Below are 26,866 nucleotides of genomic sequence, written 5' to 3'. Positions count from 1 at the left end.
AGTTTATTACGTTGAAAAAGAAAAGGGTACAGCACAGATTCAAATTAAAAGAATTTTTTTAAGACATAAATCGTTGAAGAATATTTTGCATACAAACGAGAAAAGAAAGTTTAATTTAAGCACATATGTATATATATATATATATATATATATATATATATATTTCTGTAACACAGCAATATAATATCCTTTATTGTTTGCGCTGATTTTACAAACACCTATGAATTTTAATACTGTAGCAGACTTGCTCCAATTTGGTATTTGAAATGGTTTCTTTAAGTTCCCTCCACTGATGCATTTCTCTCACCTGGAATAACCAAGACCAATAGTCTGCTACCAAACTTCATTACGTTTTGAGTAAACACTTGAAAAGGTGAAATCATTTAAGTGAGAAACTGGAACAGATCTGTGCTGAACAAGGGTCGACCTCCAGCGAGGCAGAAGGAATGTACCACGGATAAATAAATACTTCATATTAAAACAGAAAAAGAGAAAAAAACAAAGAAAAAAATGTAAAACATTGTCTTCTTTAATCGGAGAAACAGAGTGAGAACACCAGAACGAGGAGTGACAAACCACACAGTACCTTCAACTCATGTATAGCTTTGATAAAAGTTGGTAATTTGAGGTTTTGGTAAACAGATTGCATCATGGTAAACACTGGCTGACATCCGCCGGCTCAGGAAATCACTGCCGCTATTTGAAGGAGGGTAAATTTGGCACTTTTATGCTGATGTCACCAATGTTGATGTTTCTGGGCATTTCGGGGAGGTTCATGTTCTTTACAGCTGATACGGCACGAGCAGGCGCTCCTGCAATGCCGGCCTATACACACACACACAAAGACACACACACAAAAACACACAAGTAGGGTTGATAAGATACAAAGCAGTAAATAAATTTAAAAAAAAGAAACATGCTGTACACGACAACACATTGAACAGAGAACATTAGACTCACACAATGCTAAACAAAGTACTAGACAAAACAACAGTCACTTGTTGACACAATGCAAAAGCACTGACAGCTACTGGGACAGACATCATGTGCAAATGTACATTCAGATGCCTTCATAGCCTCATACACACATGCAGTATTTGTTTCTAGAATGATTTACGTCACAACCAGAGCCAATTATGAATCCACTATCAGTTGTTTTTTAACGTACTGAGCAGTACTGTACATTCATCGAATGGACAAAAGGCAGCATTGCTTGGAAAGTGAACCCACCGGACTCTTGAGGACCGATAAGGGTAAAAATGCAAGGAGAGAATTGGTAAAGCAGAAAAAAATGGAGCTGGATATGAAGGCGGAAATGATGTTTGGATAGATAGGTGTGTACAGAACGTGTGCGTCAAATTTAATTAACAAAATAATCAAATTAAACATCATGTAAGCTTTGGCCATGATAATTCAGGTGTTACTGTACCTGCAGTCGGTGGGATTACTTCAGGGAAGACTGTTGCTAACATTGTTCTGTCTAAATACATATTTATGAATAGAGGAACAAGAACATGGTGCCATTGACTCTTCTATAGTGAAGCCTATTGATGACAAAATGAGGTCGTAAGTCTAGTTGTGCTAAACTACCATGGTAGATCTATTCTCAGGGACAGAGGAGGCACTTCACTCTAACACAATGAATCTCAATGTGAAGTTGTATCAAATCAATTTAGCGTTTTAAGTCCGGAAAAATCAAATAAAGCTCGGTGAGTGAGCGTTTTAGTGGGTTTTTTCGACTCAAGGTGTGAGCTGACATTTGAGAATCACTGCGGTTAGAGAACCCCCGACTGAATCTTTAGGAGACAGACCCAAAAATGACCATGAGACTAAAGAGCTACGCATTCTTCACCCTTTTCTCTGAGGAACACGTTCATATCACCTTGTTAATCATTTAGTGATGAGACATGCTCCTTATGCGTCTGGAATGTAGATTCATCCACTCCACTTATTTTCACAGGATTAATTCAATGGACCATTTGTCTTATGGACATTCCTCCCTCTGCCAAGAATCAAGGAGACTCGTGTTGGACAGAAAGACGACCGTGTCCTTAACATGGGGGAATGCTGATCCAGCACATGGGCTCCGTCTTCAGTGGGACAGAGTCACAGCGGGCAACCGGGATTTCAACTGTGCCGGTCCATTATAGTGGGGTTTTAATGAAACGCTGGGTGACTCATATGTACAGAAATAGTAACACCAGCTGCGTAACACACAGTGGTTTGACTTTCTGGTCTGGGCCTGTCGGGGAGTCTTTTAAAAATTGAGCAGCACCCAAGCTCTCGTCTGTGAGACATCAGTGGGAGAGAATCACAGGATAAAATCTCTGGAGGTTTATTTTTATCATGGGTTTAAGTCACTTTACCTTAGGTGTGGTTTAGAGAAAGAGACATAAAAGGGAAAAGTTTCACAATTTGGGAAAAAAGCTTTCCTGCTAGAGTTAAGACTTAATATTAATACTGTAAAAATATCCAGCATGAGACAGTAGCCCCTCTGCTTTACTTAAAGTATTAGTCGAGAAACTGTTACCACCTGTGAAGCTAACTTTATAACTAATTTTATACCGTGTTGTTTAATCTCTGCAAAAAGTGTTAACACAATTCCCTGTTTTATGAGCTGTTCAGTGACAGAACATTTCTAATTGACTGCATGGATTCTCCCCAGGGCCAAGAAATAATCAGAGACATAACGACCTGTAAAACAGGAGAATTGTTGTTGAGCTGAACAAATGAGATGAACCCTCTTTATTATTGAGATTTACAGGAGCAGGCTAGTGGATTATGTTGCGGTTTGACAGAGTCACACCAGATGTTTCCAGCTGTTTACAGTCTTAATGCTAAACTGAGATATCCAGCTGCCAGCTGCAGATACAGATGTTCTCATAAAACGCTTGAAAAGAAAGCAAATGAGGGAATCATCCAAAATGTTGAACTATTCCTTTAATACCGAATTTGTACATTTCTGATTAGATATAGAGAACCACAAAACTCTAATAATTTGTATAAGCTCCACCAATGAGATTATGAATTTATTTAGTCTGGTCATTAGCAGAATGACGGAAAAACTACAGGTCTGGTTAACGGGAAACTTGTTGGACGGATGTGTCAGGGGTCAGCAAAGAACTCGATTTTGGGGCGATTCAGATCAGTAGTCAGATCCACTTAAATTACTTTAACATCTCAAGATAGGTTGCACTTTTTCTAAATGTTCCATATTTTCTAAAAGAATAATTTATGGATCTTGATGAAAAAATTCTGACATATTTAGGAGGCTGATATTTTTTAGGGGGAGCAATTTGGTGCAGATCCCCCCCACAGTAGAGCTGCAACAATAGGTTAATATCTGCCAATCATTTTCTAAATTCATATTTTTCTAGAAATGCGTACAAAGAAAATATTGATAAGCCAGCAATAAAGTCCAAAGGGACTAAAGCTCGATCCAGGAGATATTTGGCACTTCTTCTTTAAAGAATAATAATTAATCAGCCAGCAAAATAGTTGCCGATTAATTTTCTGTAGATCTAATAATCTATTCAAAAGTTCAAATAGCATAAATATATATCATCACAGAAAGTATTTCCTACCTTATCTACATGGAAAATTAAGTCAAGCTCACAGACGTTCTCAAAGCATTTGTCCAACGTCTCCACAAATACCTGTCAACAGAAGCGTTAAAGATTGTGAGAGACAGAATTCAAATGGCCTGTGGCACGTATGTAAATATAGTGTGTAAATAGACCCTGTGATTTCAATCGGCTGTTACCTGGATTAAGTCTAAAATTCCTAGTTCACTCTCTGAGGAGTCCACACAGAACACAAAGTACAGTGTGGCATAGTGTCTGTAGATCAGCTTGTAGTCTGATCCTCCGATCAACCTGAGAACAACAGGGAACAAGGAGATACAAGAAGTAACGTTAGTCCTGATCTAAGCACCACATGCAAAAACTTCTGGATTTCTATATTTGAATAATTGACACACAAACGAGAGGAGTTAAAAAATACACAGAGGATGTTACTCTCTGGCCCGAGCTTGATCTGACACTCGTGAACATGTCAGTAAAAGTAAAGACAACATAGAAGCACAGGGACAGAAACAGGATATTTTTATGTGTAAAGATTGGACGCAAAATATACTGACATGAAAAGATATGGCAGGGAGGCAGGTTAGGTAAGACCTTGAGGAGTGTGTAAGCAAGAGCCACAGGAAATGTTGTAAACCCTCTTGATCATGTGTAGTCTAGTACTCTGAACTTGTCCAAATGCTAAACGTACAGTGCGGTACAATATTTTCATAACGACTTGGCTTTGGTTTCACACAGTTTGAGGAGTTGAGGTGAAAAAACAAAAGATCGAGTGCAAGCGGTGGAGTTTCCTGATGTATCACAACACCCAGTTCCTTGTTCATGAATGATAAATGATCTGCAAACACTGTTACTGTTGACTGACGTTCACAAAGCCCTCTCAGCTTTAACAGGGCGAAATTAATTCCAGCTGTTTACTTCCACTGAGTTAAAGTCACTTACAGCCCTCCTTCTAGGAAATTACAGACGTTCTCGTCTCTTTTGGAGACCAGGTGGAAGGTTTCCCTGATGATCTATTGCTCCGTGTCTTCACTCTGCAGGAGGAACGAGGAAACAGGAAATTAGAACAAACACGAGCTGGTAAATAACGCGCTGATGGGTGGATGGATGGATGGATGGATGGATGGATGGATGGATGGATGGATGGATGGATGGATGGATGGATGGATGGATGGATGGATGGATGGATGGATGGATGGATGGATGGATGGATGGATGGATGGATAGATAGATAGATAGATAGATAGATAGATAGATAGATAGATAGATAGATAGATAGATAGATAGATAGATAGATAGATAGATAGATAGATAGATAGATAGATAGATAGATAGATAGATAGATAGATAGATAGATAGATAGATAGATAGATAGATAGATAGATAGATAGATAGATAGATAGACAGATAGAACAAGTGAGCCTGCTGTGTCTGTCCAAAAAAAACTAAAGGAAAAAAGACAAATGTACATTTTTAAGTCCCCAGATGCAACTGCAGCGGATGGAATGGATGATTTCTTGTGGACTAAACTTTGTTGACTGTATAATATATAAGTGTGTGACCACAGTGGTAACGTACAGATATATTCCTCCCTTCTGCCTACACAAACGTGTCGTGTATCTGTCCCTGGGTGTCGTGGAGGAAAACTTATGTGAGACATTAATAACAAGACAGTTTATCAATGACAGCAGTAACTAGCATTCCTCTAAATCTCCTCTCTGCCGCAACACCTCTAACTTCCAGGACGTGTCTCTGCAGGCGGATTCCACCAAAAGTCCCTCTGCTTTTGTTTATCATTGATTTTTTTATTGAGTTTTTGATGTGTTTGGCGCCCTCTATTGGTCGCAGGTGGGCATTGTATTTATTTTTCTCGGCTCTCACCAGAATGTTGTGGAGCTGGCTGAGAGCGGTACGTATGTTGTACAGCGCGACACGAATGTGTAAAATGCTTGGTTTAAGTTATCTGTAAGTTGTTTAAAAACTTTCATGTGTATTATAAGATTATAGTAGTCGAGACGCTTCATTCGTTTTTATGGTTCATTTTCATTTGTCAGATAGTTCAGAGTGTTTCAGCCATAGATATGGTTTCAGCATCCAGGTTGTTTCTGTGCACGTTGGTGTTCGCCATTGTGTGTCTTAAAGAATGCCTGTTGAATCTTGTATTTTTTTACTTTAGGCATTTGACCAAGATGTGCTCTGTTTTGCTGAAATTCTGAACAGGTATGTTTTGTTTGTTTTGTTGTATAGGACTCTTGTTATTATATTTATACTGTTGTTAAAATTTGAATGATGTGTGATTGTATTGAGAATGTTCTGGAGCTGGCTGTGTGGGGATTTTAAATCTTAGCTTATCTGGGGGTGTGTGTGAGTGAAGATGTTTATGGAAACAGAACTCTAAACAAATAAAAGGAGGGTGGGGGCAGGAGCAGTTTGGGCCAGATATAAGGCCTTCACACAAAGTATTAATAATAACCTTTTTCTTCCTAGTGTTTAATCTTGAAATGAGCTCGAAATGTGTGTGCGTCTCAACGCTGGTCAGTCTCACACCTGGCTTGATAAAAGGTCTGATAAGCTCTGGGGAACAGACAGAATGACGTTGTTTTGGTTTAAGAGGATCCGATTGTTTACACAAACATAGCAGACAGCCGATAGAGGAGGAACACCATATTCGTCACTCCAATGAACAAACAAAGCTGACCCAGAATCGTTAGCCGAGTGAAGGCCAGTTTATGAAACACAACATCGAACTGTCAGAGAAGGGAGAGTTGCCCAGCAACTATCAGAGTAGGAGCTTGACTGGGAGCAGCTCCTTGTAACCTACTGGATTCCAGTGACAAGAGGCGTGGGACTACGCCTGTGGACCAACAAGGTTGAACCAAATTGATTTGCGCGACACCCCTCCATTATTTTAACCTATCACATTATACCTACTATTATAATTATTAACTATATTAACTATAACTGATTTAGCCGAGGCTGTGCATGAATGCCCATAGCTATGCCTGTTATGGTTTCATTGCTTCTAAATAAATACTTGAATTAGACCAGACCGATTCTTCTCATATTTGGGACAAACGATCACGCCGACAGCTGAGAGCAGGATGTGCTCTGTTTTGCTGAAATTCTGAACAGCTGGCTGAGAAAAAGATATAAAAGTCCTGTACAAAAAACAAGTTCCGGTCGTCTAAATTAACACACAACGCAGAGTTTATTACACCAAGGAGAGACCGGTTACACACACACACCAACACATAATTTTGTTCAGCAAGATCTTGTGTCTCCAGGGACAATATGTGACATGCTGCTTTCACGTTTTGTGAAAGTTTATGTATCAAATACATATTGAAATAAACTAAACGTAATTGTGCGGCGTCCACTTCTGCGCAGGAGGTAAATAATAACAAATTGTAAGGATTATTATTATTCAGGCAAATTAATTGGCTTTTTGAGGGCTTTAACATGCTCAAATTTTGGTAAGAACTCCGGGGCTTTAACATGCTCAAACTTTAATAAGAATTTGAGCATGTTAAAGCTCTCAAAAAGCCAATTAATAATTAATAATAATAATCTTACAATTTCAATAGGGCCTCACTGTCTGTCAGTGCCTGTCAGTGCTCGGGCCCTAAATATGAGCTTATTAGGGCCCGAGCACCGAACAGTGTGGGACAGTGATACAGTGAGGCCCTATTGAAATTGTAAGGTTTTTTTTTTTCCTGGCAAATGAATTGGCTTTTTGAGGGTTTTAACATGCTCAGATTCTTACCAAAATTTGCAGGAAATTGGAAAGTGGTAAAAATGTACGTATTCTGGAGTAATTTTAAATAGGCTTGAAAAAATGGCTCAACGGGTTCCCCCGAGCCCCCTGGAATGCATTCACATTGACACAAAGGTGTATCATGACCAGCCAAAAAAAAAAGTCTGAGGTGCAATTTGAAAAACGCAACAGGAAGCCCGCCATTTTGGCCATATTCCATTCCATTTTTACTTTGAGGAAATTCTACCAGGGCTTACATCAGATCAACTTCAAATTGGGATGAGTGTCATCACAACAAGACCGAGATACAAACTAAGTCAAAGATCGATTTTACGTCACACGGTGTGACCGTGGCTTGGCATCAAAGTTTGATTACACGCCATCAAAACACAATGTTCTCTATCGTGGACATACATGGACCATGAATCCTTTGATGCTGAACCGTAAACAAACAACTCCACTCCTGCAGTGTCAGTGGTCACAGGTCGAAGGAATCTTTATGTCTTGCAAAGGTGACTTAAAACAGGTCAATCTGAGGAGGGCTGTTTTAGACAGGGTAAAAAGGGTGCTGTTTTAAATGATCCATGTGGTAGTTTGACCAAATAAGTTACAGACATTTCATTAAGACCCCAAGGAACCTTTTTAACTGTGGTAAAATGAGCATAATATGTCTCCTTTAAAGTTTTCACAGTGTGTTGTGCAATTGATTGTTAGCAGGCAAGAATCGACATCAAGTGACGGACGCAGGAAGGGAAGCGTTTATCCTCTCCGCAGTGTCCACGCTTCAAAATGCTTGTGCTCGGGCCCGTTCAGTGCTGCTTTCCAGTCCTAGAAATTTAATTATTGATTTAATTATTGAGTATTTCTACTTCACTGTCTTAGTTCTTTTACTTGTAATGGAATATTACTTTACTGCCTTGGTACTTTTACCTCAGTGAATGATCCAAATTCTTCTTCCACCATTGGTTAAGTTTATTTTGTAGCTTATACTTTAGTACTTGTTTAACAAGTACTTGTAATTAATACTTTAATTAATGTAATTAATAATATTAGTACTTTCGTTTCCTCTTCATCCTCCAGTCCAACAGGGGTCTCTGTTTTCCTGCCGCTAGCTCTCTCTGTTCACTCGGAGCCTCGATGTGCGCAGAGAGGAGGAACATGTCCGCCGTGCAGCTGCTGCGGGTGTCGGTACATGAGCGGATCAACGCTGCCACTGAAGACTTCCTGCTGCAGGTGGAGAAAGGAGGAGGAACTGCTCAAGCCCCGGCGCTGAGAGCAATGCTAACCGAGCGGCTTACGGCGGCGGGGAAGGAGATCCTCGCGGGGCTTGAGGAAACCGTGGCAGAGTACGAGGACCGAGTGGAGCAGTCCGAGCGGTCAGAGCGCGAGATCCGCCGCCAGAGGAGGCTGCTCGATGCCGTGATGCAGCCCGAAGTCCGGCTGCACAGAGCAGGTCAGTCCCTAGAGGAACCGCTGACAGGCTAACGTTAGCTAGCATCAGCTTGAGCAGCGGAGTTAATACGCAGAGCTGCTAACTTTTCAAAAAACCTTGGAGTGAGATTTTTGTCGGGGGTGACCAAAATTTTGCCGCGCACGCAGCCACACACGCAAAGACATAGCTGAAGGTCCACCCCCAGGAAATTTTGGGATAAGTAGACGTTATTTCCTGCATTTTAGTGGATTTTTGGGTGGTATGCTAAAGATGTGCAATACCTGAGCTTATTCTGATTCATGTTCATCTGATCATGACTTGTAGGGCCATCTAGACTTGAGTTGAACATTCAACCAGAAAACTATTGTTGTGCCTCAATGACTGTCTATGTACCACAATATAGCCTTATTAATAGACCTGTGTTTAAGATTTGACCAAGGTAGGTTGATTGACATTTTGATTACAATGGTATTCAACTAATTCTTAACTGAAACCTAACCTATATTGTTAATAATTGTATTCTTAAGAGCAGTTAATGATTTATGTTCAGCAAAAAATGACACAAAATTAGTTGGGGAGAAATATTTTTCATTATTCAAAGCCTCCCACCACACGTTCCATCAAACAAAAAAATGCAACAAATAAAGTGCTTAAAGTGCTTAAAGGGCTTAAACAGTAGCCTTTTTAAGCAAGAACAATACAATCAACCAGAACAAGAATAACTAAAAATGAGGTATCGGATGCTGATTAGTCATTTTCTGTGGGCAAGGTTGTACTGGCCTGTGGCCTTCTTGGAGGCCTTGATTACTTCTGATGGGGGCTCCCACCTGAAACAGGGCTCCAGGTCGGCCATCTTTATTGCCATTATTGAGGATAGGGTGCCATCCAATGCCAGGCTATTTCTGGTCTTAGTTTTATTCAGTCCCACAACTGAAAACACCCTCTCAGCGTCTGCATTTGAATGTGGCAACACCAGTACCAGCTTGGCGACGGCAGCAAGCCTCTCAAATTCTTTGGCTCCTGTCACCTATGAAAAATGAACCAAGAACAAAATGGAAAAACATAGCATATTTTGATTAATACTGTAAGAATACTGTAACAAAGTTCAGATACAACATGCATAGTTTGCATCATGTATGACACAATATATGCATGCATCAATAAAAGCAACAGATGTAGCCAAGCCACACCTGCCAAAAAGAAATACAAAAAGAATGTATACCTTATGTTTGCGTGTTGCCATTCCAGCCCAGAAGCTTTGCATCTCAGTTATGTCCTGAAGGGAGGTTGTTGGCATGGTCTGGAAATTTAGTAACTCCTCACCCAGGTGGTCATGCTCCTCTGGTCCATGGTATGGGAGGAGATGGGGAAACCTATTTATGAAAGTAGAGTTACAGGTTGCTAAGTTATAGGTATATTGTCATCAACCAGCAGTAGTTCATACACTTCTTTGAGGGAAAGCCATATAAGAATAACGCATGTGCAGTTTAGGAGTGAACATACCTCATCATAAGCATTTTAGCTAAGATGATAGACAATAATTGAAGAAAAAAACTAACCTTTCAACAAAGTACAGGACATCTTCAATGCCACTTTCAGCCCTCTGCCGCACATCTACAAATTGTGCGTGCTTGATCAGATGCTCTTCCAGTGGCAGCTTCTTAAGTGCATAGCCCACAGCACTTGTCAGGAAACTCAACACAGCTTCATGGAATGAATCCACCTGCCGTGGTGTGATGTCACCCTCATCAAGATACCTGTTAAGTGTAGCCCTGGTTGTGAACCCAATGTTCAACTTTTTCCCTGTACAGATACAACATATTAGGTTAACAGAAATGGTTTAAGATCCTGATGCAGCAATGTCAGCTTGACACATAGGGCAATAAATCCAACCAGAAGCTCACTGTTGGAAGGACTACCACAAACCTTAGGTTTCTACTCATGAAGTGGCAAAAGGCTTGGTACAAGGCTAAATATCACATTTTATCTATCACATATCACAGTGTATGATCATAATAATAGTCAAACACTAACCTGGCAAATGGTTTGCCTTCTCTTCATAGGCAATTTCACAAGGATCATCATGGCATTGCAGAGCTGCTGGAACCATAAATTTGGAACATAGCTTGCGTACGAATTTTACCATCTATGAAAGACATTGACAAAAATAGTATTAGATCCCTGCAGATATCAGCAAGAAACACAGAATGAAAAAAAAACAGCAAATGGATCCAAACCCACCTCATCATGTAACAAATATATTGCTGACTGCTCTCTCTGGAGAAGCAAGTTGAAATCAGTGAAGGTTGGTAGGGTGGCTTGGTAGAACAGCAGGTACACTTCTGTCATGGGGTCAGTAAATGCCTGCACAAGCCTCTTGAATCTTGCCTGATTTTCATCTTGAATCAATTAATAAATAACACAAAACAAGAGGTTGTCAATAAGTATGTGACTAACAATCCATGTAGTTGCTGCATAATGAAATTGAAAATTGATGAGCATACTAGCAGATTTGAAGTAGCTCGCAAGAGGTCCGTAAAGCCTCAGGATTCTGGTCACACAACGTTCAAGGCTTAGCCATCCAACTGAGATGTGCAGGAGGACCTCCATGTACTCAGCTTCATGCAGCTCACAAAACTCTGTTTCAAACATTTAGTTCCATATCATATCTTTTCTAAAGCTCTGCATTTCAATATTACACATAATAGTATCAAACATGCATACCTGTCAGGTATCCTTTCCGATTTGTGCTACCTTTGAACCAGTAACCGATGTCCACTACCATGTCCTCCAAATCAAAACCAGACACCTGCAATGCATTAATCAAATCATATCATTCAGTCAATGCATGCAATTAGGATACAAATATAAAGTTAGGTGTAGAGATACATCAGGCCTTAACTCACTTTGAAAAATCCCCCTCCTGCAGCTTTGGCGGTGTTATGTCCCACATGACAAGGACAACCATGAATATAGGTGTTGGGGTTTTTCTGGAGCACCCTAGAGGCGATGGAATTGCGTGGTCCGATGTTCCTCCTGCAGACTGCACACCAGTTGTGTGTGTGTGTTGAGGCTCCCTCTTGTAATAAATGGCCATGAGGAGGTCCACTCATTTTGGAACAGGGTTCTATATGTTGCTGCTCCAGCCAGAGCACGCCTCTTCTGGCCCTGCTGTTGAATTGGGGGAGTCTCTTCTGTCTGTCCCTCTGTGTCTTCTTCCATCTGCACTGTTGATCCTGCCTGTTGCTCTTCTGCATGTGTGTCTGTCTGTCTTGTCTGTTGCTCTTCTGCATGTGTCTGTCTGTCTTGTCTGTTGCTCTTCTGCATGTTTGTCTGTCTGTCTTGTCTGTTGCTCTTCTGCAGCAACTGACTGTTCTGTCAGTGTGTTTGTCTGTTTTTTCTGACTTGGCTGGTTCTTTAAATAATATAAAATATTTCCCTTTTGTCCTGGGCCTGGCAAAGGTCTTTTACGTGACATCTTTGCTACCTTAAATAATTCAAATGGTTTTTAATAACTACTCTGTTACAAAAACATGCTTACTTACTTCTATTGCACAAAATGTCCTGTCTTTATGTTAAATTATTTGGAATACATCGACTTACCTGTATAAAGTGCTGTTTGGAAGATCTTCAGAGTGAGTTTTTGGCCTGTTGATAAAAAAATAAATGCTATGTGATCAGCCTAAATAAAAAATGATGCTATGATGTTTTTGAGCATGCAGTATAGCCTACCACAAGGTGAACCAGGGACTCTCCTGCTGTTTGTTATGACAGCTGAGTTTACATTCACCACACAAAATCAAGTTCACACTCTAAAACACAAACGAATAATTTCTTTCAAGATTTAAAGTTTAAGAGAGTGAGTACTTAATTGAAACACATGTCACATACCATTGTCTCTGCTCAGACTGAAGATGAAGATTTTCTTCAGCGGTAGATTCCATGTAGATACTCGCTTGTAACTCTTCTTCTGCAGCGAATAGTGTTACAAATGCGCTCCTTAGCGCCATCTAGCGTCGGGGAGGAACGAACGCGTCTCGGCCCAAAATCAGATTATTTTTTTTGGCGTGAGAAATTGGGAGTGTGGCGTGAGTGCGTGTGAAAACATGCAAATGTGTGTGTCACACGGCGAAAGCGTGAGAGTTGGCAGCTCTGTAATACGTCACTTCCTGTCTCTGTCTGCTGCTCCACCTCTCCCCTGAAGAATGATGAGGATTTGATGCTGTTGTGAACGAGTCTGTGCAGAAAACCTGCTGCTGTGTTGCTCATGTCTGAAACAGAAAGTCTGGACACATTTCTCTGAGTTTTACCCACAGGTCTGAAAGCAGCTTAACCAACTAACTAACTTCCCCTCGCCCTGTTCTCCTCTGTTAGTGACCTAATTGGTTCATTTGACCTAAAAATTTTAAACTTTTTGACCAGAAACCCTTTGTTTTATGCCGCTTCCTTTACGAGCTGCGTTGTAACACCGACCGTAACCGAGCTCAACATCTCTACTTCCTGAATGTGAACATTCAAAATTCACAACAGTCGACATTAAACGACAGTTTTTCAAAACACTTCAGGAAACTCTGATATGATAAACGTGTTTATTTGTGTTTCAGTGTGTCATGCAAACGTCCAGCAACTGATGGTGAATAAAGAAGAGGTTCCCCCTGAGCAGCAGCAGTGGAGCCCCCTTGTGGACCAGGAGGACCCAGAGTCCCCCCACATTAAAGAGGAACAGGAGGAACCGTGGACCAATCAGGATGGACAGCAGCTTGTAGGACTGGAGGAGGCTGATATCAAGTTCACATTGACTCCTGTCGCTGTGAAGAGTGAGGAAGATAAAGAGAAACTTAAATCGTCAAAGCTTCATCCGAGTGAGACGAAGGAGACCAGAGCGGACTGTGGAGGACCAGAACCAGCCAGGAACTCAGGTCCTGATGGACATTTACAACAAAGTACTGAGGACAAGACTGAAGACTCTTCTAATGCTGCAGACAGTGAGGATGATTGGATGGAGACCAGGGAACATCAGACTGGTTTAAATACAAGAAATAACAAACAGCCTCTAAATGATATTGGATTTAAGACAGAAAAAAAATCGTTTAGTTGCTCTGAGTGTGGTAAAAGATTTAGCCGTAGCGACCATCTAAATTCCCATATTAGGATTCATACAGCAGAGAAACCATTTAGTTGCTCTGAGTGTGGTAAAAGATTTAACCAAAGGGGCAATCTAAATACACATATGAGGATTCATACAGGAGAGAAACCGTTTAGTTGCTCTGAGTGTGGTAAAAGATTTAACACAGGACAAACTAAATTCACATATGAGCATTCATACTGCAGAGAAACCATTTAGTTGCTCTGAGTGTGATAAAAGATTTAACCATAGGAGCAATCTAAGTATACATATGAGGATTCATACAGGAGAGAAACCATTTAGTTGCTCTGAGTGTGGTAAAAGATTTAACCAAAAGAGCAATCTAAATACACATATGATGAGTCATACTGCAGAGAAACCATTTAGTTGCTCTGAGTGTGATAAAAGATTTAACCATAGGGGCAATCTAAATACACATATGAGGCTTCATACAGCAGAGAAACCATTTTAGTTGATCTGAGTGTGGTAAAGGACTTAAAATTCAGTCCTATTGTACGAGACGTGAGAATTCATAAAGGAGAGAAGTGATTCAGTTGCAACCTTTGCAACAAAAGATTTATCAGGATTTATCAGCACATATTCATATTATACATATTCATAGTCCACTGTTTTAAATATACTAACAGTTTTTATGTCCCTATGTCTTGTTTCTACTGATTTCTACATAATTTATAGATTTTTCATTATGTCCTTCATGTCATTTTAAGGTTAAAGTGTGTTCCTAGCACAGTATGAATGTGTGTTCTTAACTAGTTCATATGATTAAATATGTTTGTTTTAAAACAGTGGTTTATTGGTCAGTGAGATTCAATGACAGTGTGTGTTCTCCTTTATGTATTGAATGTGTTTCTGAGAATAAAAGTCTAATAAAGAGATAATGGCGTCGTCGCCCTCCTCCTTTTTGTTTCTGTACGAACGGAGGCTGCACTGGCTACAGTTGAATTGTCTCATCACGAGACAAATGAATGAGCTTCTCATGGTCAGACATGTTTGTTTACGTTTGAAATGAAATCGGCACTGAAAAATTTCAGGTCAGAATATGTGACATACAAGTCGTCTGGAACGCAGCATTACACTCACACACACTGACAGTGAAGCAGCGGTGACGGACGAGCCCTCGTTGACATGAATGGCGGTTAATGTCATACAGCAGGATTGTTAAATTCAGAGACAGCTGCAATGTCCCCAAACTATCAAATTTAAGATAATTATTTTTATATGCTTGTGTTTGTACTGGGAATGTTCGGTTCCATCGGTAAATCTGTGTGATACTGGACTCAGTAGATCACAGATCTATATAAAACAACATAGATCATAGGGCAGTGATTCAAAACAAACATTTAATCTAATGAGCAATTAGCAGGCAAGGATCGACATCACGTGACGGACGCAGGAAGTGAAGCGTTTATCTTTGCCGCAGTGCGCAAAATGCAGGCCATGCCTCAAAATGCATGTGCTTGGGCCTGTTCACTGCTGCTTTGCAGTCCTAGAAATTGTAGAAATTGTCATTTTAATGTTTAATTGTTTTTGTTTTCATCTCAATTTGAAGTTGATCTGATGTAAGCCCTGTTAGAAATAAAGAAATTTGACAAACACAAAGTTTGAGTTTTGACAGTTTATTACGTTGAAAAAGAAAAGGGTACAGCACAGATTCAAATTAAAATATTTTTTTTTAAGACATAAATCATTGAAGAATATTTTGCATACAAACGAGACAAGAACGTTTAATTTAAGCATATATGTATATATATATGTATCCATATTTCTGTAACACAGCAATATAATATCCTTTGCGCTGATTTTACAAACAAGCTATAACCTATGAATTTTAATACTGTAGCAGACTTGCTCCAATTTGGTATTTGAAATGGTTTCTTTAAGTTCCCTCCACTGATGCATTTCTCTCACCTGGAATAACCAAGACCAATAGTCTGCTCCCAAACTTCATTACGTTTTGAGTAAACACTTGAAAAGGTGAAATCATGTAAGTGAGAAACTGAAACAGATCTGTGCTGAACAAGGGTCGACCTCCAGCGAGGCAGAAGGAATGTACCACGGATAAATAAATACTTCATATTAAAACCGAAAAAGAGGGGACAAAAAGAAAAAAATGTAAAACATTGTCTTCTTTAATCGGAGAAACAGAGTGAGAACACCAGAACGAGGAGTGACAAACCACACAGTACCTTCAACTCATGTATAGCTTTGATAAAAGTTGGTAATTTGAGGTTTTGGTAAACAGATTGCATCATGGTAAACACTGGCTGACATCCGCCGGCTCAGGAAATCACTGCCGCTATTTGAAGGAGGGTAAATTTGGCACTTTTATGCTGATGTCACCAATGTTGATGTTTCTGGGCATTTCGGGGAGGTTCATGTTCTTTACAGCTGATACGGCACGAGCAGGCGCTCCTGCAATGCCGGCCTATACACACACACACACAAAGACACACACACAAAAACACACACGTAGGGTTGATAAGATACAAAGCAGTAAATAAATTAAAAAAAAAGAAACATGCTGTACACGACAACACATTGAACAGAGAACATTAGACTCACACAATGCTAAACAAAGTACTAGACAAAACAACAGTCACTTGTTGACACAATGCAAAAGCACTGACAGCTACTGGGACAGACATCATGTGCAAATGTACATTCAGATGCCTTCATAGCCTCATACACACATGCAGTATTTGTTTCTAGAATGATTTACGTCACAACCAGAGCCAATTATGAATCCCCTATCAGTTGTTTTTTAACCTACTGAGCAGTACTGTACATTCATCGAATGGACAAAAGGCAGCATTGCTTGGAAAGTGAACCCACCGGACTCTTGAGGACCGATAAGGGTAAAAATGCAAGGAGAGAATTGGTAAAGCAGAAAAAAATGGAGCTGGATATGAAGGCGGAAATGATGTTTGGATAGATAGGTGTGTACAGAACGTGTGCGTCAAATTTAATTAACAAAATAATCAAATTAAACATCATGTAAGCTTTGGCCATGATAATTCAGGTGTTACTGTACCTGCAGTCGGTGGGATTACTTCAGGGAAGACTGTTGCTAACATTGTTCTGTCTAAATACATATTTATGAATAGAGGAACAAGAACATGGTGCCATTGACTCTTCTATAGTGAAGCCTATTGATGACAAAAGGAGGTCGTAAGCCTAGTTGTGCTAAACTACCATGGTAGATCTATTCTCAGGGACAGAGGAGGCACTTCACTCTAACACAATGAATCTCAATGTGAAGTTGTATCAAATTAATTTAGCGTTTTAAGTCCGGAAAAATCAAATAAAGCTCGGTGAGTGAGCGTTTTAGTGGGTTTTTTCGACTCAAGGTGTGAGCTGACATTTGAGAATCACTGCGGTTAGAGAACCCCCGACTGAATCTTTAGGAGACAGACCCAAAAATGACCATGAGACTTAAGAGCTACGCATTCTTCACCCTTTTCTCTCAGGAACACGTTCATATCACCTTGTTAATCATTTAGTGATGAGACATGCTCCTTATGCGTCTGGAATGTAGATTCATCCACTCCACTTATTTTCACAGGATTAATTCAATGGACCATTTGTCTTATGGACATTCCTCCCTCTGCCAAGAATCAAGGAGACTCGTGTTGGACAGAAAGACGACCGTGTCCTTAACATGGGGGAATGCTGATCCAGCACATGGGCTCCGTCTTCAGTGGGACAGAGTCGCAGCGGGCAACCGGGATTTCAACTGTGCCGGTCCATTATAGTGGGGTTTTAATGAAACGCTGGGTGAGTCATATGTACAGAAATAGTAACACCAGCTGCGTAACACACAGTGGTTTGACTTTCTGGTCTGTGCTTGTCGGGGAGTCTTTTAAAAATTGAGCAGCACCCAAGCTCTCGTCTGTGAGACATCAGTGGGAGAGAATCACAGGATAAAAGGTCTGGAGGTTTATTTTTATCATGGGTTTAAGTCACTTTACCTTAGGTGTGGTTTAGAGAAAGAGACATAAAAGGGAAAAGTTTCACAATTTGGGAAATAAGCTTTGCTGCTAGAGTTAAGACTTAACTATACTATACTATAAAAATATCCAGCATGAGACAGTAGCCCCTCTGCTTTACTTAAAGTATTAGTCGAGAAACTGTTACCACCTGTAAAGCTAACTTTATAACTAATTTTATACCGTGTTGTTTAATCTCTGCAAAAAGTGTTAACACAATTCCCTGTTTTATGAGCTGTTCAGTGACAGAACATTTCTAATTAGCTGGGACCAGTAACTGCATGGATTCTCCCCCGGGCCAAGAAATAATCAGACACATAACGACCTGTAAAACAGGAGAATTGTTGTTGAGCTGAACAAATGAGATGAACCCTCTTTATTACTGAGATTTACAGGAGCAGGCTAGTGGATTATGTTGCGGTTTGACAGAGTCACACCAGATGTTTCCAGCTGTTTACAGTCTTTATGCTAAACTGAGATATCCAGCTGCCAGCTGCAGATACAGATGTTCTCATAAAACGCTTGAAAAGAAAGCAAATTAGGGAATCATCCAAAATGTTGAACTATTCCTTTAATACCGAATTTGTACATGTCTGATTAGATATAGAGAACCACAAAACTGTAATAATTTGTATTAGCTCCACCAATGAGATTATGAATTTATTTAGTCTGGTCATTAGCAGAATGACCGAAAAACTACAGGTCTAGTTTACGTGAAACTTGTTGGACGGATGTGTCAGGGGTCAGCAAACAACCCGATTTTGGGGCGATTCAGATCAGTAGTCAGATCCACTTAAATTACTTTAATATCTCAAGATAGGTTGCACTTTTTCTAATTGTTCCATGTTTTCTAAAAGAATAATTTATGGATCTTGATGAAAAAATTCTGACATATTTAGGAGGCTGATATTTTTTAGGGGGAGCAATTTGGTGCAGATCCCCCCCAAAAATATCTGGATCAAGATTTTAAAAGGGTGACACTCATTTCTGTTATTCTGCTTTATTCTAATCCTACAATGTCAACACAGTTCAAGAAATGTCTAAAACAGAAGTACCTGCAGCCAGTCCCACCTGCTAGATTTACACACTACACTCTACGGTCTTTGTTTTTCCCCGTCCACCTCGTGTGAATTCACCAAAGCGATAACATCATGTCACTAGTTAAGAGGAGAAATGGCACATTTTTGGGTCTGCCACTAAAGATCCCTTGCATATGTTAGTGACGTCAGTTTACTGTTACATGGAGCGCCATGTGAAGAAACTATGGGGGGAGAGTAAACTTCAGTTAAGGTTAAAGCACTGGGTTGTAAATTTAGCAGTACCTGTGTCTACCTGTCCTGCCTGGTAGACTGAAAGATAAACGTCTGTAAAGAGAGAGAAGAATGGAAAGAACTAGACAGGGTCAGGAAAAAAGAGGAATGAGGAATGTTAAAGCAGATTAAAAAGGATTTACAGTTTATCTCCACAGAAAAAAAGTGATAGGACCTATCATGGACCACGTCTGGAAAGTCAATCGTAAGCTTCTCCCAGAATTATTTCCAATGCAAAAAATAAAGATACGAGTTAAGAAGTATTAGTTTGATGAAAAAACACTGATGCCACTTAATCGGTCTTTGCCAGATTGGAGGAAGAACAGCTCGCTCCTTGCTTCCCAGACACTGCGCTATAAATGAACAGTGTCATTCTGAATTAGCATCAGTGTGAAAAACACACTGTGGTCGAGGGTAGGTCCAAGAGGGAAGAGGCAGAGCCGCTCTGATGATTGTAGAACGGTAAAATACTCTGCCTACAGAATATCAATCCAGAGGAAAGATCACTGTCTGGTTTAAAACACACAATGCAGCTCAGAGGTTGAGAAAAAGGTGCATGTAGTTCACACTAAAACTTTTTAAATTTAAATATTAGAGCACACAATTAATGTCAACCTAATAATGTAACCCTTCACTCGAAAAACACAATATTTGTGTGACCATCTGTCATTGAAAAATTGAAAAAAATGCCTTCCCAGAAACATTGCCTCAGTGTTTAGACATCTCTGCAGTGCATGGCAAGTCATTTAAAGAACAAGACCAGATCATTAGTGCAGTAATGCTTTAGGAGCGTGGAGGCAAAAAATCAACACACAATACAAAAACAGAAATGATTTCATGGAATTGTCTCTGGCTGTCGGATTAGAAACTTTACTGATGGGTAAATGAGTGTTTATCTGCGGGCAGAAGCTGCATGGAAAGCAAAGCAATGTCTCTTAAGAGCACATTAAGGAAGCAGTTACTTCAACATGGACAGCGTTTAAAATCCACATTCTCCTCTAACACAATGAGCAGGTCGAAAAATCACCTGCTTGTTAAAATTTAGAGTCTATTAGAGATTCAATGGTCACAGATTTTAGAGATGCATCCGACAATGGTACAGTTAAGTCAAGTAGTGACCAAGGTGATAGCTGTGATACTATTTTGTTTGTTTTTTTTAATTACAGGAGAGAACATGTTGAGCCTTGGTCTGCGCTGAGAGCAGTGCAGCGGCAGGAGAAGAGGCCAGAAAAAAGAAGGAGCACAAACACTCAAGAGTAGGTAGGGAGCATCCACAGGTTCACTGGAGAGTGGCATGCAGGGTGCAGCATACACACATGCCTGCATACAATACCTCAGAGAGTATGGAGGTAAAGTCAAGTCAGACACATACAGGTGGCCAGGCGGGGTCACGCTTACCTCAGACTTCTCCATCTTGTTCTGAGCATCCACCTGCATGATGATTTCGTTCATGTTGGTCTCCAGGACCATCCCGCCCATCACCATCTCTGCCAGGATGTTGTGGACCTAAAAAAAGTAATTATATACTGTATATATATTTTTTTCATTGTGTCTGATGTTAAAACATTTAATAAATAGGTTCTAACAGTCTATATAAAGTATTGAGGTGTTTATTAATGTCTAGTTTTTGTTTACAATTTAAACCTTATCTAGGAAGAAATATATTACAATTATAGTTTATTATATTACTATTTATTTGCAGCTCATGCACCATCCTCCACTCACAAATTAACAGTAGAGCTTTAACAATAGGTTAATATCTGCCAATCATTTTCTAAATTCATATTTTTCTAAAAATGCATACAAAGAAAATATTGAAAAGCCAGACATAAATTCCAAAGGGACTAAAGCTCGATCTAGGAGCTATTTGGCACTTCTTATTTAAAGAATAATAATTAATCAGCCAGCAAAATACTTGCAGATTCATTTTCTGTAGATCTTATAATCTATTCATCATCTAATAATATCAGCTCTTTGTTGTAGCATGTAGTACAGTAACTTCAAATAGCATAAATATATATCATCACGGAAATTATTTCCTACCTTATCTACATGGAAAATTAAGTCAAGCTCACAGACGTTCTCAAAGCATTTGTCCAACGTCTCCACAAATACCTGTCAACAGAAGCGTAAATGATTGTGAGAGACAGAATTCAAATGGCCTGTGGCACGTATGTAAATATAGTGTGTAAATAGACCCTGTGATTTCAATCGGCTGTTACCTGGATTAAGTCTAAAATTCCTAGTTCACTCTCTGAGGAGTCCACACAGAACACAAAGTACAGTGTGGCATAGTGTCTGTAGATCAGCTTGTAGTCTGATCCTCCGATCAACCTGAGAACAGGGAACAAGGAGATACAAGAAGTAACGTTAGTCCTGATCTAAGCACCACATGCAAAAACTTCTGGATTTCTATATTTGAATAATTGACACACAAACGAGAGGAGTTCAAAAATACACACAGGATGTTTCTCTCTGGCCCTGAGCTTGACCTGACACTCGTGAACATGTCAGTAAAAGTAAAGACAACACAAAAAAGATTGGACGCACAATATACTAACATGAGAAGATATGGCAGGGAGACAGGTTAGGTAAGACCTTGAGGAGTGTGTAAGCTTGAGCCACAGGAAATGTTGTAAACCCTCTTTATCATGTGTAGTCTAATACTCTGAACTTGTCTAAATGCTAAATGTACAGTGCGGTACAATATTTTCATAACCACTTGGCTTTGGTGTCACACAGTTTGAGGAGTTGAGGTGAAAAAACAAAAGATCGAGTGCAAGCGGTGGAGTTTCCTGTTGTAAAACAACACCCAGTCCCTCGTTCATGAATGATAAATGACCTGCAAACACTGTTACTATTGACGGACGTTCACAAAACCCTCTCAGCTTTAACAGGGCGAAATTAATTCCTGCTGTTTACTTCCACTGAGTTAAAGTCACTTACAGCCCTCCTTCTAGGAAATTACAGACGTTCTCGTCTCTTTTCGACACCAGGTGGAAGGTTTCCCTGATGATCTGTTGCTCCGTGTCTTCACTCTGCAGGAGGAACGAGGAAACAGGAAATTAGAACAAACACGAGATGGTAAATAACGCGCTGTTTGTGCACTTAATTGCTTCCAGTGAGCCGCTTCATTCAGTTGGCAGATAAACTAATGGGCCCCTCGCCTCTGTGTTCCTCAAACACATGTATTGGCTCTGAGAGGGGACGGGGGGGGGGGGGACAACAGGATGTATATACCTACCATTTTCTATTTCCTATTTAAACATACACTTGCGCCCACAGGCAACTCAGCCAATGATTTCATTGTACAAACCAAATAATGGCAGACTAATCAAATCGTTTGCGAATGGAAGAGATTGTGTTTAAACCCTCAAACATGCTCAGGCGTGTTTCAGGAACTGAAAAGCTTAAAGAGTGGACTCACATTTAAAGATTTCCTGTGCAAATAGGGTAGCAAAGCACGAGTTCGATTTAAGAGATTAAAATTCAGATGAGACTGTAATGTAATCATAAACATATGATCTCATTTTGTTTCTCATTTAACTTGGTGGTGAACATGTTTGTGTGCAGCTCTAACACTGAGGCTGCTCCCCACAGGGAGCTAATGTCCTGGAGAGGAGAGGGTGTCCTGAACCCGGCTGGCTGCAAGGCGGAATCGGTCATGTGACTTGCAGCACGGGACCAGCAGGGTTACTGTACCCACAGTTTAATGATACACTCGCAGAGAATAAAAAAAGAGCAGAGCAGTAAGAAGATAAGAAACTTTCCCTTTACATTTCCCCAGTTTGATTTGGATTCTTCACACGTCACCTCACTCTCTCCCTTAATGTTGCCCATCATATCATCACTGTAAACTGTCTATAAAAAGGCAAAAACAGCAGAAACATAATCTTACAAAAGGGATTTATATATATATATATATATTACACACTGTAATGTAGCTGTAAACAGATGTAAAGTGTTTATTATTGTATAGTATTCCTCCACAATTATAACTCCTCATATAGAGACATTTTATATTATTACAGCTGTGGTTAACTACAGTGTCATTCTTAATGTAACAATACACCAGCCTTAACTTACTGGGCTACACAGGAGGAGATCTGCTTATAGCTATAGCTCGATCGATATATATGAGCCTTTCACATTTATTTTCTTCATTCAAGTTCTGTAGATTTGGTTGTATTTGTGGTTTATTTTTACTTATATGTATTAATAATAAGATGTATGGTTTAATGGTAAGATATCAAGCATCAATTATATTAGTTGTCATAAGGGTTTGATAACAGCTTAGCAGTCATTGCCAATTTTTTTTTAACCTATAGGCGGATTTATTGGTATCGGAAATGTTTTACTGCTCAATATGGACGTCTGAAACACAAAAATCCATATTGTGATTGGCTTTACTACAAATACAGATTACACATATTAAATAGGGCAAGGGTTAACAGTGTAACCTACACATGTGAAACTGCTTTATTCTGTAGGTTGTAGCACAGAGATCTGCAGCTCTGATTTACTGCATATGGGAGATTGTTTGGCACAAAAGGACATTTGTAGCTGCGAAAGAGCCGAGCCACAAACTCACACACACTCACAGGCCTTGCTATTATAACATCACCACACAGATGTTCTCCTCCCCGGCTTCTGAGTGAAAATTGATGGTGCATCAATTTTCTGCGGTGCGAGTTTGTGTGCGTCCATTTTTCACCCTGCTCTCTCCGACGTGTCTCGCTTAGATTAGACAGATGCTTTGGCTTTCGTCTCAACTGTCTCTCACAACACAACAAACTGCACGACAACACAAGACTCAAACACACAGCATGTGAGCACCGCTCGCTGAGGCTCTGACTTAACAGTACATAACTTAGATAAACTGAGTGCTGAGTAAGGGATGAACAGTATGTGTGAAATATTACGTCTCGCTGCCAGACGGGAATCTTACACCTCAGCTTTTAAAATAGCAGATGGTGTCTACACACAGTCGACTTATAATCCAGTCAAATCCAGTTTATCCTCCTGAAACCCGTGCATGTTCATCTCTTCTCCAGATTAGACAACATGGAGGACTACGCTCACTGGGGCTGCTACTAGCGCTGGTTTAATTATTGATTAATCTGCTGGTTTCTCTCTAGGATACTGGCGCTGGATGAATAAAATGTCACAAGATAAGAAAAAAACAAAAAAATAATTCCTTGTTGCATCTAAAAAAAACAAATAGTCTGAAACTCAAAGATATCAGGTGTAACTGGATTTTCTGGTTTTCACTTCTTAGACGGAAAATCGTATCGTTTAGCAGGACAATCGAAAAAAGAACTGACAGCTATTTTGATGAACCAATGAGACGTAATCTTTTTATGCCAATATGGTGAATAAGGTTGTTTTCTGTCTCCATGATATGAAGATTTAATGTTTGTTTTTTTACTCCAGAGCGAACCCTCAAATCTAGGAAGTCAGTACTAGAAAAAGTTAGCTTGAAAGATTATTCATAATTCAAAAGATAATTGTGATAAGAAAAGAGGAGTTTGTTTAAAGGTTCAGTGTGTAAGATTAAGGTGAGAGGGGTCTATTGGCAGAAATTGAATATAAAATAATCTTAGTGATGTTTTCACTAGTGTGTGTTTCATCTAAAATTGCACAAATTGTCGTTTTCTTAACCCAAGAATGGGCCATTAAATTTACATCAGTGCCGGAGGCAGCCATGTTTTTTTACAGTAGCTCAAACTGAACAACCTAACTATCTTTTCAGTTTTTATAAAACTGATGGCAACCAAAGGTTTCATGTTTGGAAGGAGAGGTTGAGGAGAGGGTCTTCAGCTGCAACACGCAACTTCACCACTAGATGTCACTAATTTCTGCACACTGAAGCTTTAAGTGGTGGTGTTTGACTGTTCCCCCTCAGGCCCCTTATTGTCTAGGGCCCTCAAAAGTCCCTCGAAATGCTCCTGCGTGGCTGTAGCAGATAATAAGGTCACCCTGCTGCTGTGGGAGCCAACCTCCAGATATATAAATCCAATTATGAGAACAAGCCAACACAGCATGTCCAAAATAATGTAACCTAAGCTGTCATTTCCCCCCTGCACCTCCTCCTTCCTCCTCCTCCTCCTCCTGGTGCAGCAGGTGGTGTCACCGTGGCTCCATGACAATCAAGTGAATAGAAGGAGCAGTGGAGGAGGAGGAGGAGGGTTGAAGTGAGCACGAGTCCATCACAAGGGCGTCACTGGAGTCATGTGACACAAACACAGGCTGAACTCGCTCCTCCATCACCTCCTCCTCCTCCACAGCTGGACACCGACACTGGAGCCGAGCTGAGCCGGACACGGGTGGCTTGCTGCCGGGGAACGCGATCGCCTCGCACACGGTTAATAATTCAGCGCTGACATCTCATCCCACACAATGGGAGGTGGAGCCCGAGCGTGCAAGCTGTGGGCGACCATAGCTGGAGCTGGTGTTTCCTCGCGGTTGCATAAGAGCAAACATGTGGAAGAAGAAGTCATTCAGCAGATTCACGGTGGCCCTTTCGATGCGAATCACATCCGGGATATTAAAAAAACACACAGAGATGCTGATGAGGTACTCACGTAGTGCTCGTAGAATTTTGACATCCGTGGTTTGCCATGGTTGTTGAATATTAAAATGGCTTTAATCATGGCTGTGTGGAGGCGGGGGCCACAGCCAGAGAGAGGGAGGATCCGTCAGCCCGGCTCGGCCTCGCTCGCACCGGGACTCGGGGCTGGGTGATCCCGTCGCGATGCTTCGTCTAACCCGGGTTGGAAGTGGAGCTGCACGCCGCTACTCCTTCATCGTCTCTTTACGGAAATAATCCACGTCAGAGGACCAGTCATGCTCTTGTCCTCCTCCTCTTTCTCCTCCTCTTCCTCCCCCTGCTCCTGCTACAGAGGCCGAGATGGACCAAACTTCCTCCGCCTGCAAAAACGCACACGGGGAAAAACGAAAGCTGTTGTCTCTCTCTGATCATCCCTCCAGCGGATATTGATATTATTAAAAATGCTATAACCACACATGTAAGTCTACGTGTCTAGAGCTCTGTTGTGTTTTATTTATATACTCAAATATTTAATAAATCAGTCCCTTCCCTTCCCCCGTCCCAAAGACACCTGTGGATTGTTGCCCTGTCTAAGGACCTTATCAAGGCTGTCTCCATGGCAACGACAATCTTGCGAACTGAGAACTGTCTGATGTGGCCTTGTGGAAGGCGAGAACCCAGGCCTACACAAACACTCTACATACGCACAGATATACATCCCCCACACCCCCCATCCCACGCCTTCGTCTGCTTCGTACCCCCAGTGTGACAGGCGGGTCTGTGCCCCGCGCCGTCTGAGATGGCTGCAGGGATGGATGTCCACTTGTCAGGCTGGCTCACCTCCATCCCCCAACTGGCTGGGTACAGAGCACCCAAGTCACTGGCTTACCTCCACCCCCCCCCCCCCCCCTCACCCCTCCCCGTTGCAAGTCATGTTTAAAATGTTTGTGCTGTGCTGTATGTGCATTTGTGCTGAGGTGTTTTTTTCCTGTTCCCACACTGTTCTCCTCTAGGAGCATAGTCTGAGGGCTGTTTTTTTTTCTCTCCTCTCTTCCCTCATGTTATGCTGTAATCCTCTGTAACCGTTCTGGAATTTCATTGCCCTTG

General features: G+C 40.7%; 2 protein-coding genes and 1 pseudogene across 3 annotated transcripts; 1 reads left to right on the top strand and 2 right to left on the bottom strand.

The window, feature by feature from the left end:
• Positions 1-506: 506 nt before the first annotated feature.
• LOC133002141 (AP-3 complex subunit sigma-1-like) lies at positions 507-5,709 on the bottom strand (annotated as a pseudogene).
• LOC133001308 (zinc finger protein 232-like) lies at positions 5,460-17,728 on the top strand. Of its 2 annotated transcripts, none has more exons than XM_061070853.1 (4): positions 5,460-5,490; positions 5,758-5,801; positions 8,416-8,788; positions 17,476-17,728. In XM_061070853.1, the coding sequence occupies exons 3-4, from the start codon at positions 8,473-8,475 to the stop codon at positions 17,568-17,570; spliced, it is 411 nt and encodes a 136-aa protein (XP_060926836.1). In that variant the 5' UTR covers positions 5,460-5,490; positions 5,758-5,801; positions 8,416-8,472; the 3' UTR covers positions 17,571-17,728. The 2 variants fall into 2 exon arrangements, with proteins under 2 accessions (XP_060926836.1, XP_060926835.1); XM_061070852.1 differs by lacking the exon at positions 17,476-17,728 and adding an exon at positions 13,372-14,178.
• ap3s1 (adaptor related protein complex 3 subunit sigma 1) lies at positions 16,020-26,086 on the bottom strand. The gene is made up of 6 exons (XM_061070854.1): positions 25,794-26,086; positions 22,156-22,247; positions 21,432-21,543; positions 21,253-21,324; positions 20,608-20,715; positions 16,020-16,338 (listed from the first exon to the last, which is right to left on the bottom strand). The coding sequence occupies exons 1-6, from the start codon at positions 25,860-25,862 to the stop codon at positions 16,210-16,212; spliced, it is 582 nt and encodes a 193-aa protein (XP_060926837.1). The 5' UTR covers positions 25,863-26,086; the 3' UTR covers positions 16,020-16,209.
• Between the last annotated feature and the right edge of the window lie 780 nt (positions 26,087-26,866).

The sequence above is a fragment of the Limanda limanda genome, chromosome 5, assembly GCF_963576545.1.
Source record: "Limanda limanda chromosome 5, fLimLim1.1, whole genome shotgun sequence".
NCBI classification, from domain to species: domain Eukaryota; kingdom Metazoa; phylum Chordata; class Actinopteri; order Pleuronectiformes; family Pleuronectidae; genus Limanda; species Limanda limanda.
The sequence above is the reverse complement of the archived record's forward strand: the minus strand, read 5'-3'. Positions and strand labels throughout refer to the sequence as shown.

What these genes read in the sequence shown, in the direction of transcription:
- LOC133001308 (XM_061070852.1), top strand. Translation starts at nt 8,473, where the DNA reads ATGTGCGCAGAGAGGAGGAACATGTCCGCCGTGCAGCTGCTGCGGGTG. An exon ending in AGTCCGGCTGCACAGAGCAG is followed by an intron (nt 8,789 to 13,371) that starts GTCAGTCCCTAG and finishes TTTGTGTTTCAG; the next exon opens with TGTGTCATGCAAACGTCCAG.
- ap3s1 (XM_061070854.1), bottom strand. Translation starts at nt 25,862, where the DNA reads ATGATTAAAGCCATTTTAATATTCAACAACCATGGCAAACCACGGATG. An exon ending in CAAAATTCTACGAGCACTAC is followed by an intron (nt 22,248 to 25,793) that starts GTGAGTACCTCA and finishes TTCCTCCTGCAG; the next exon opens with AGTGAAGACACGGAGCAACA. An exon ending in ACAAGATGGAGAAGTCTGAG is followed by an intron (nt 16,339 to 20,607) that starts GTAAGCGTGACC and finishes GTGTGTGTATAG; the next exon opens with GCCGGCATTGCAGGAGCGCC.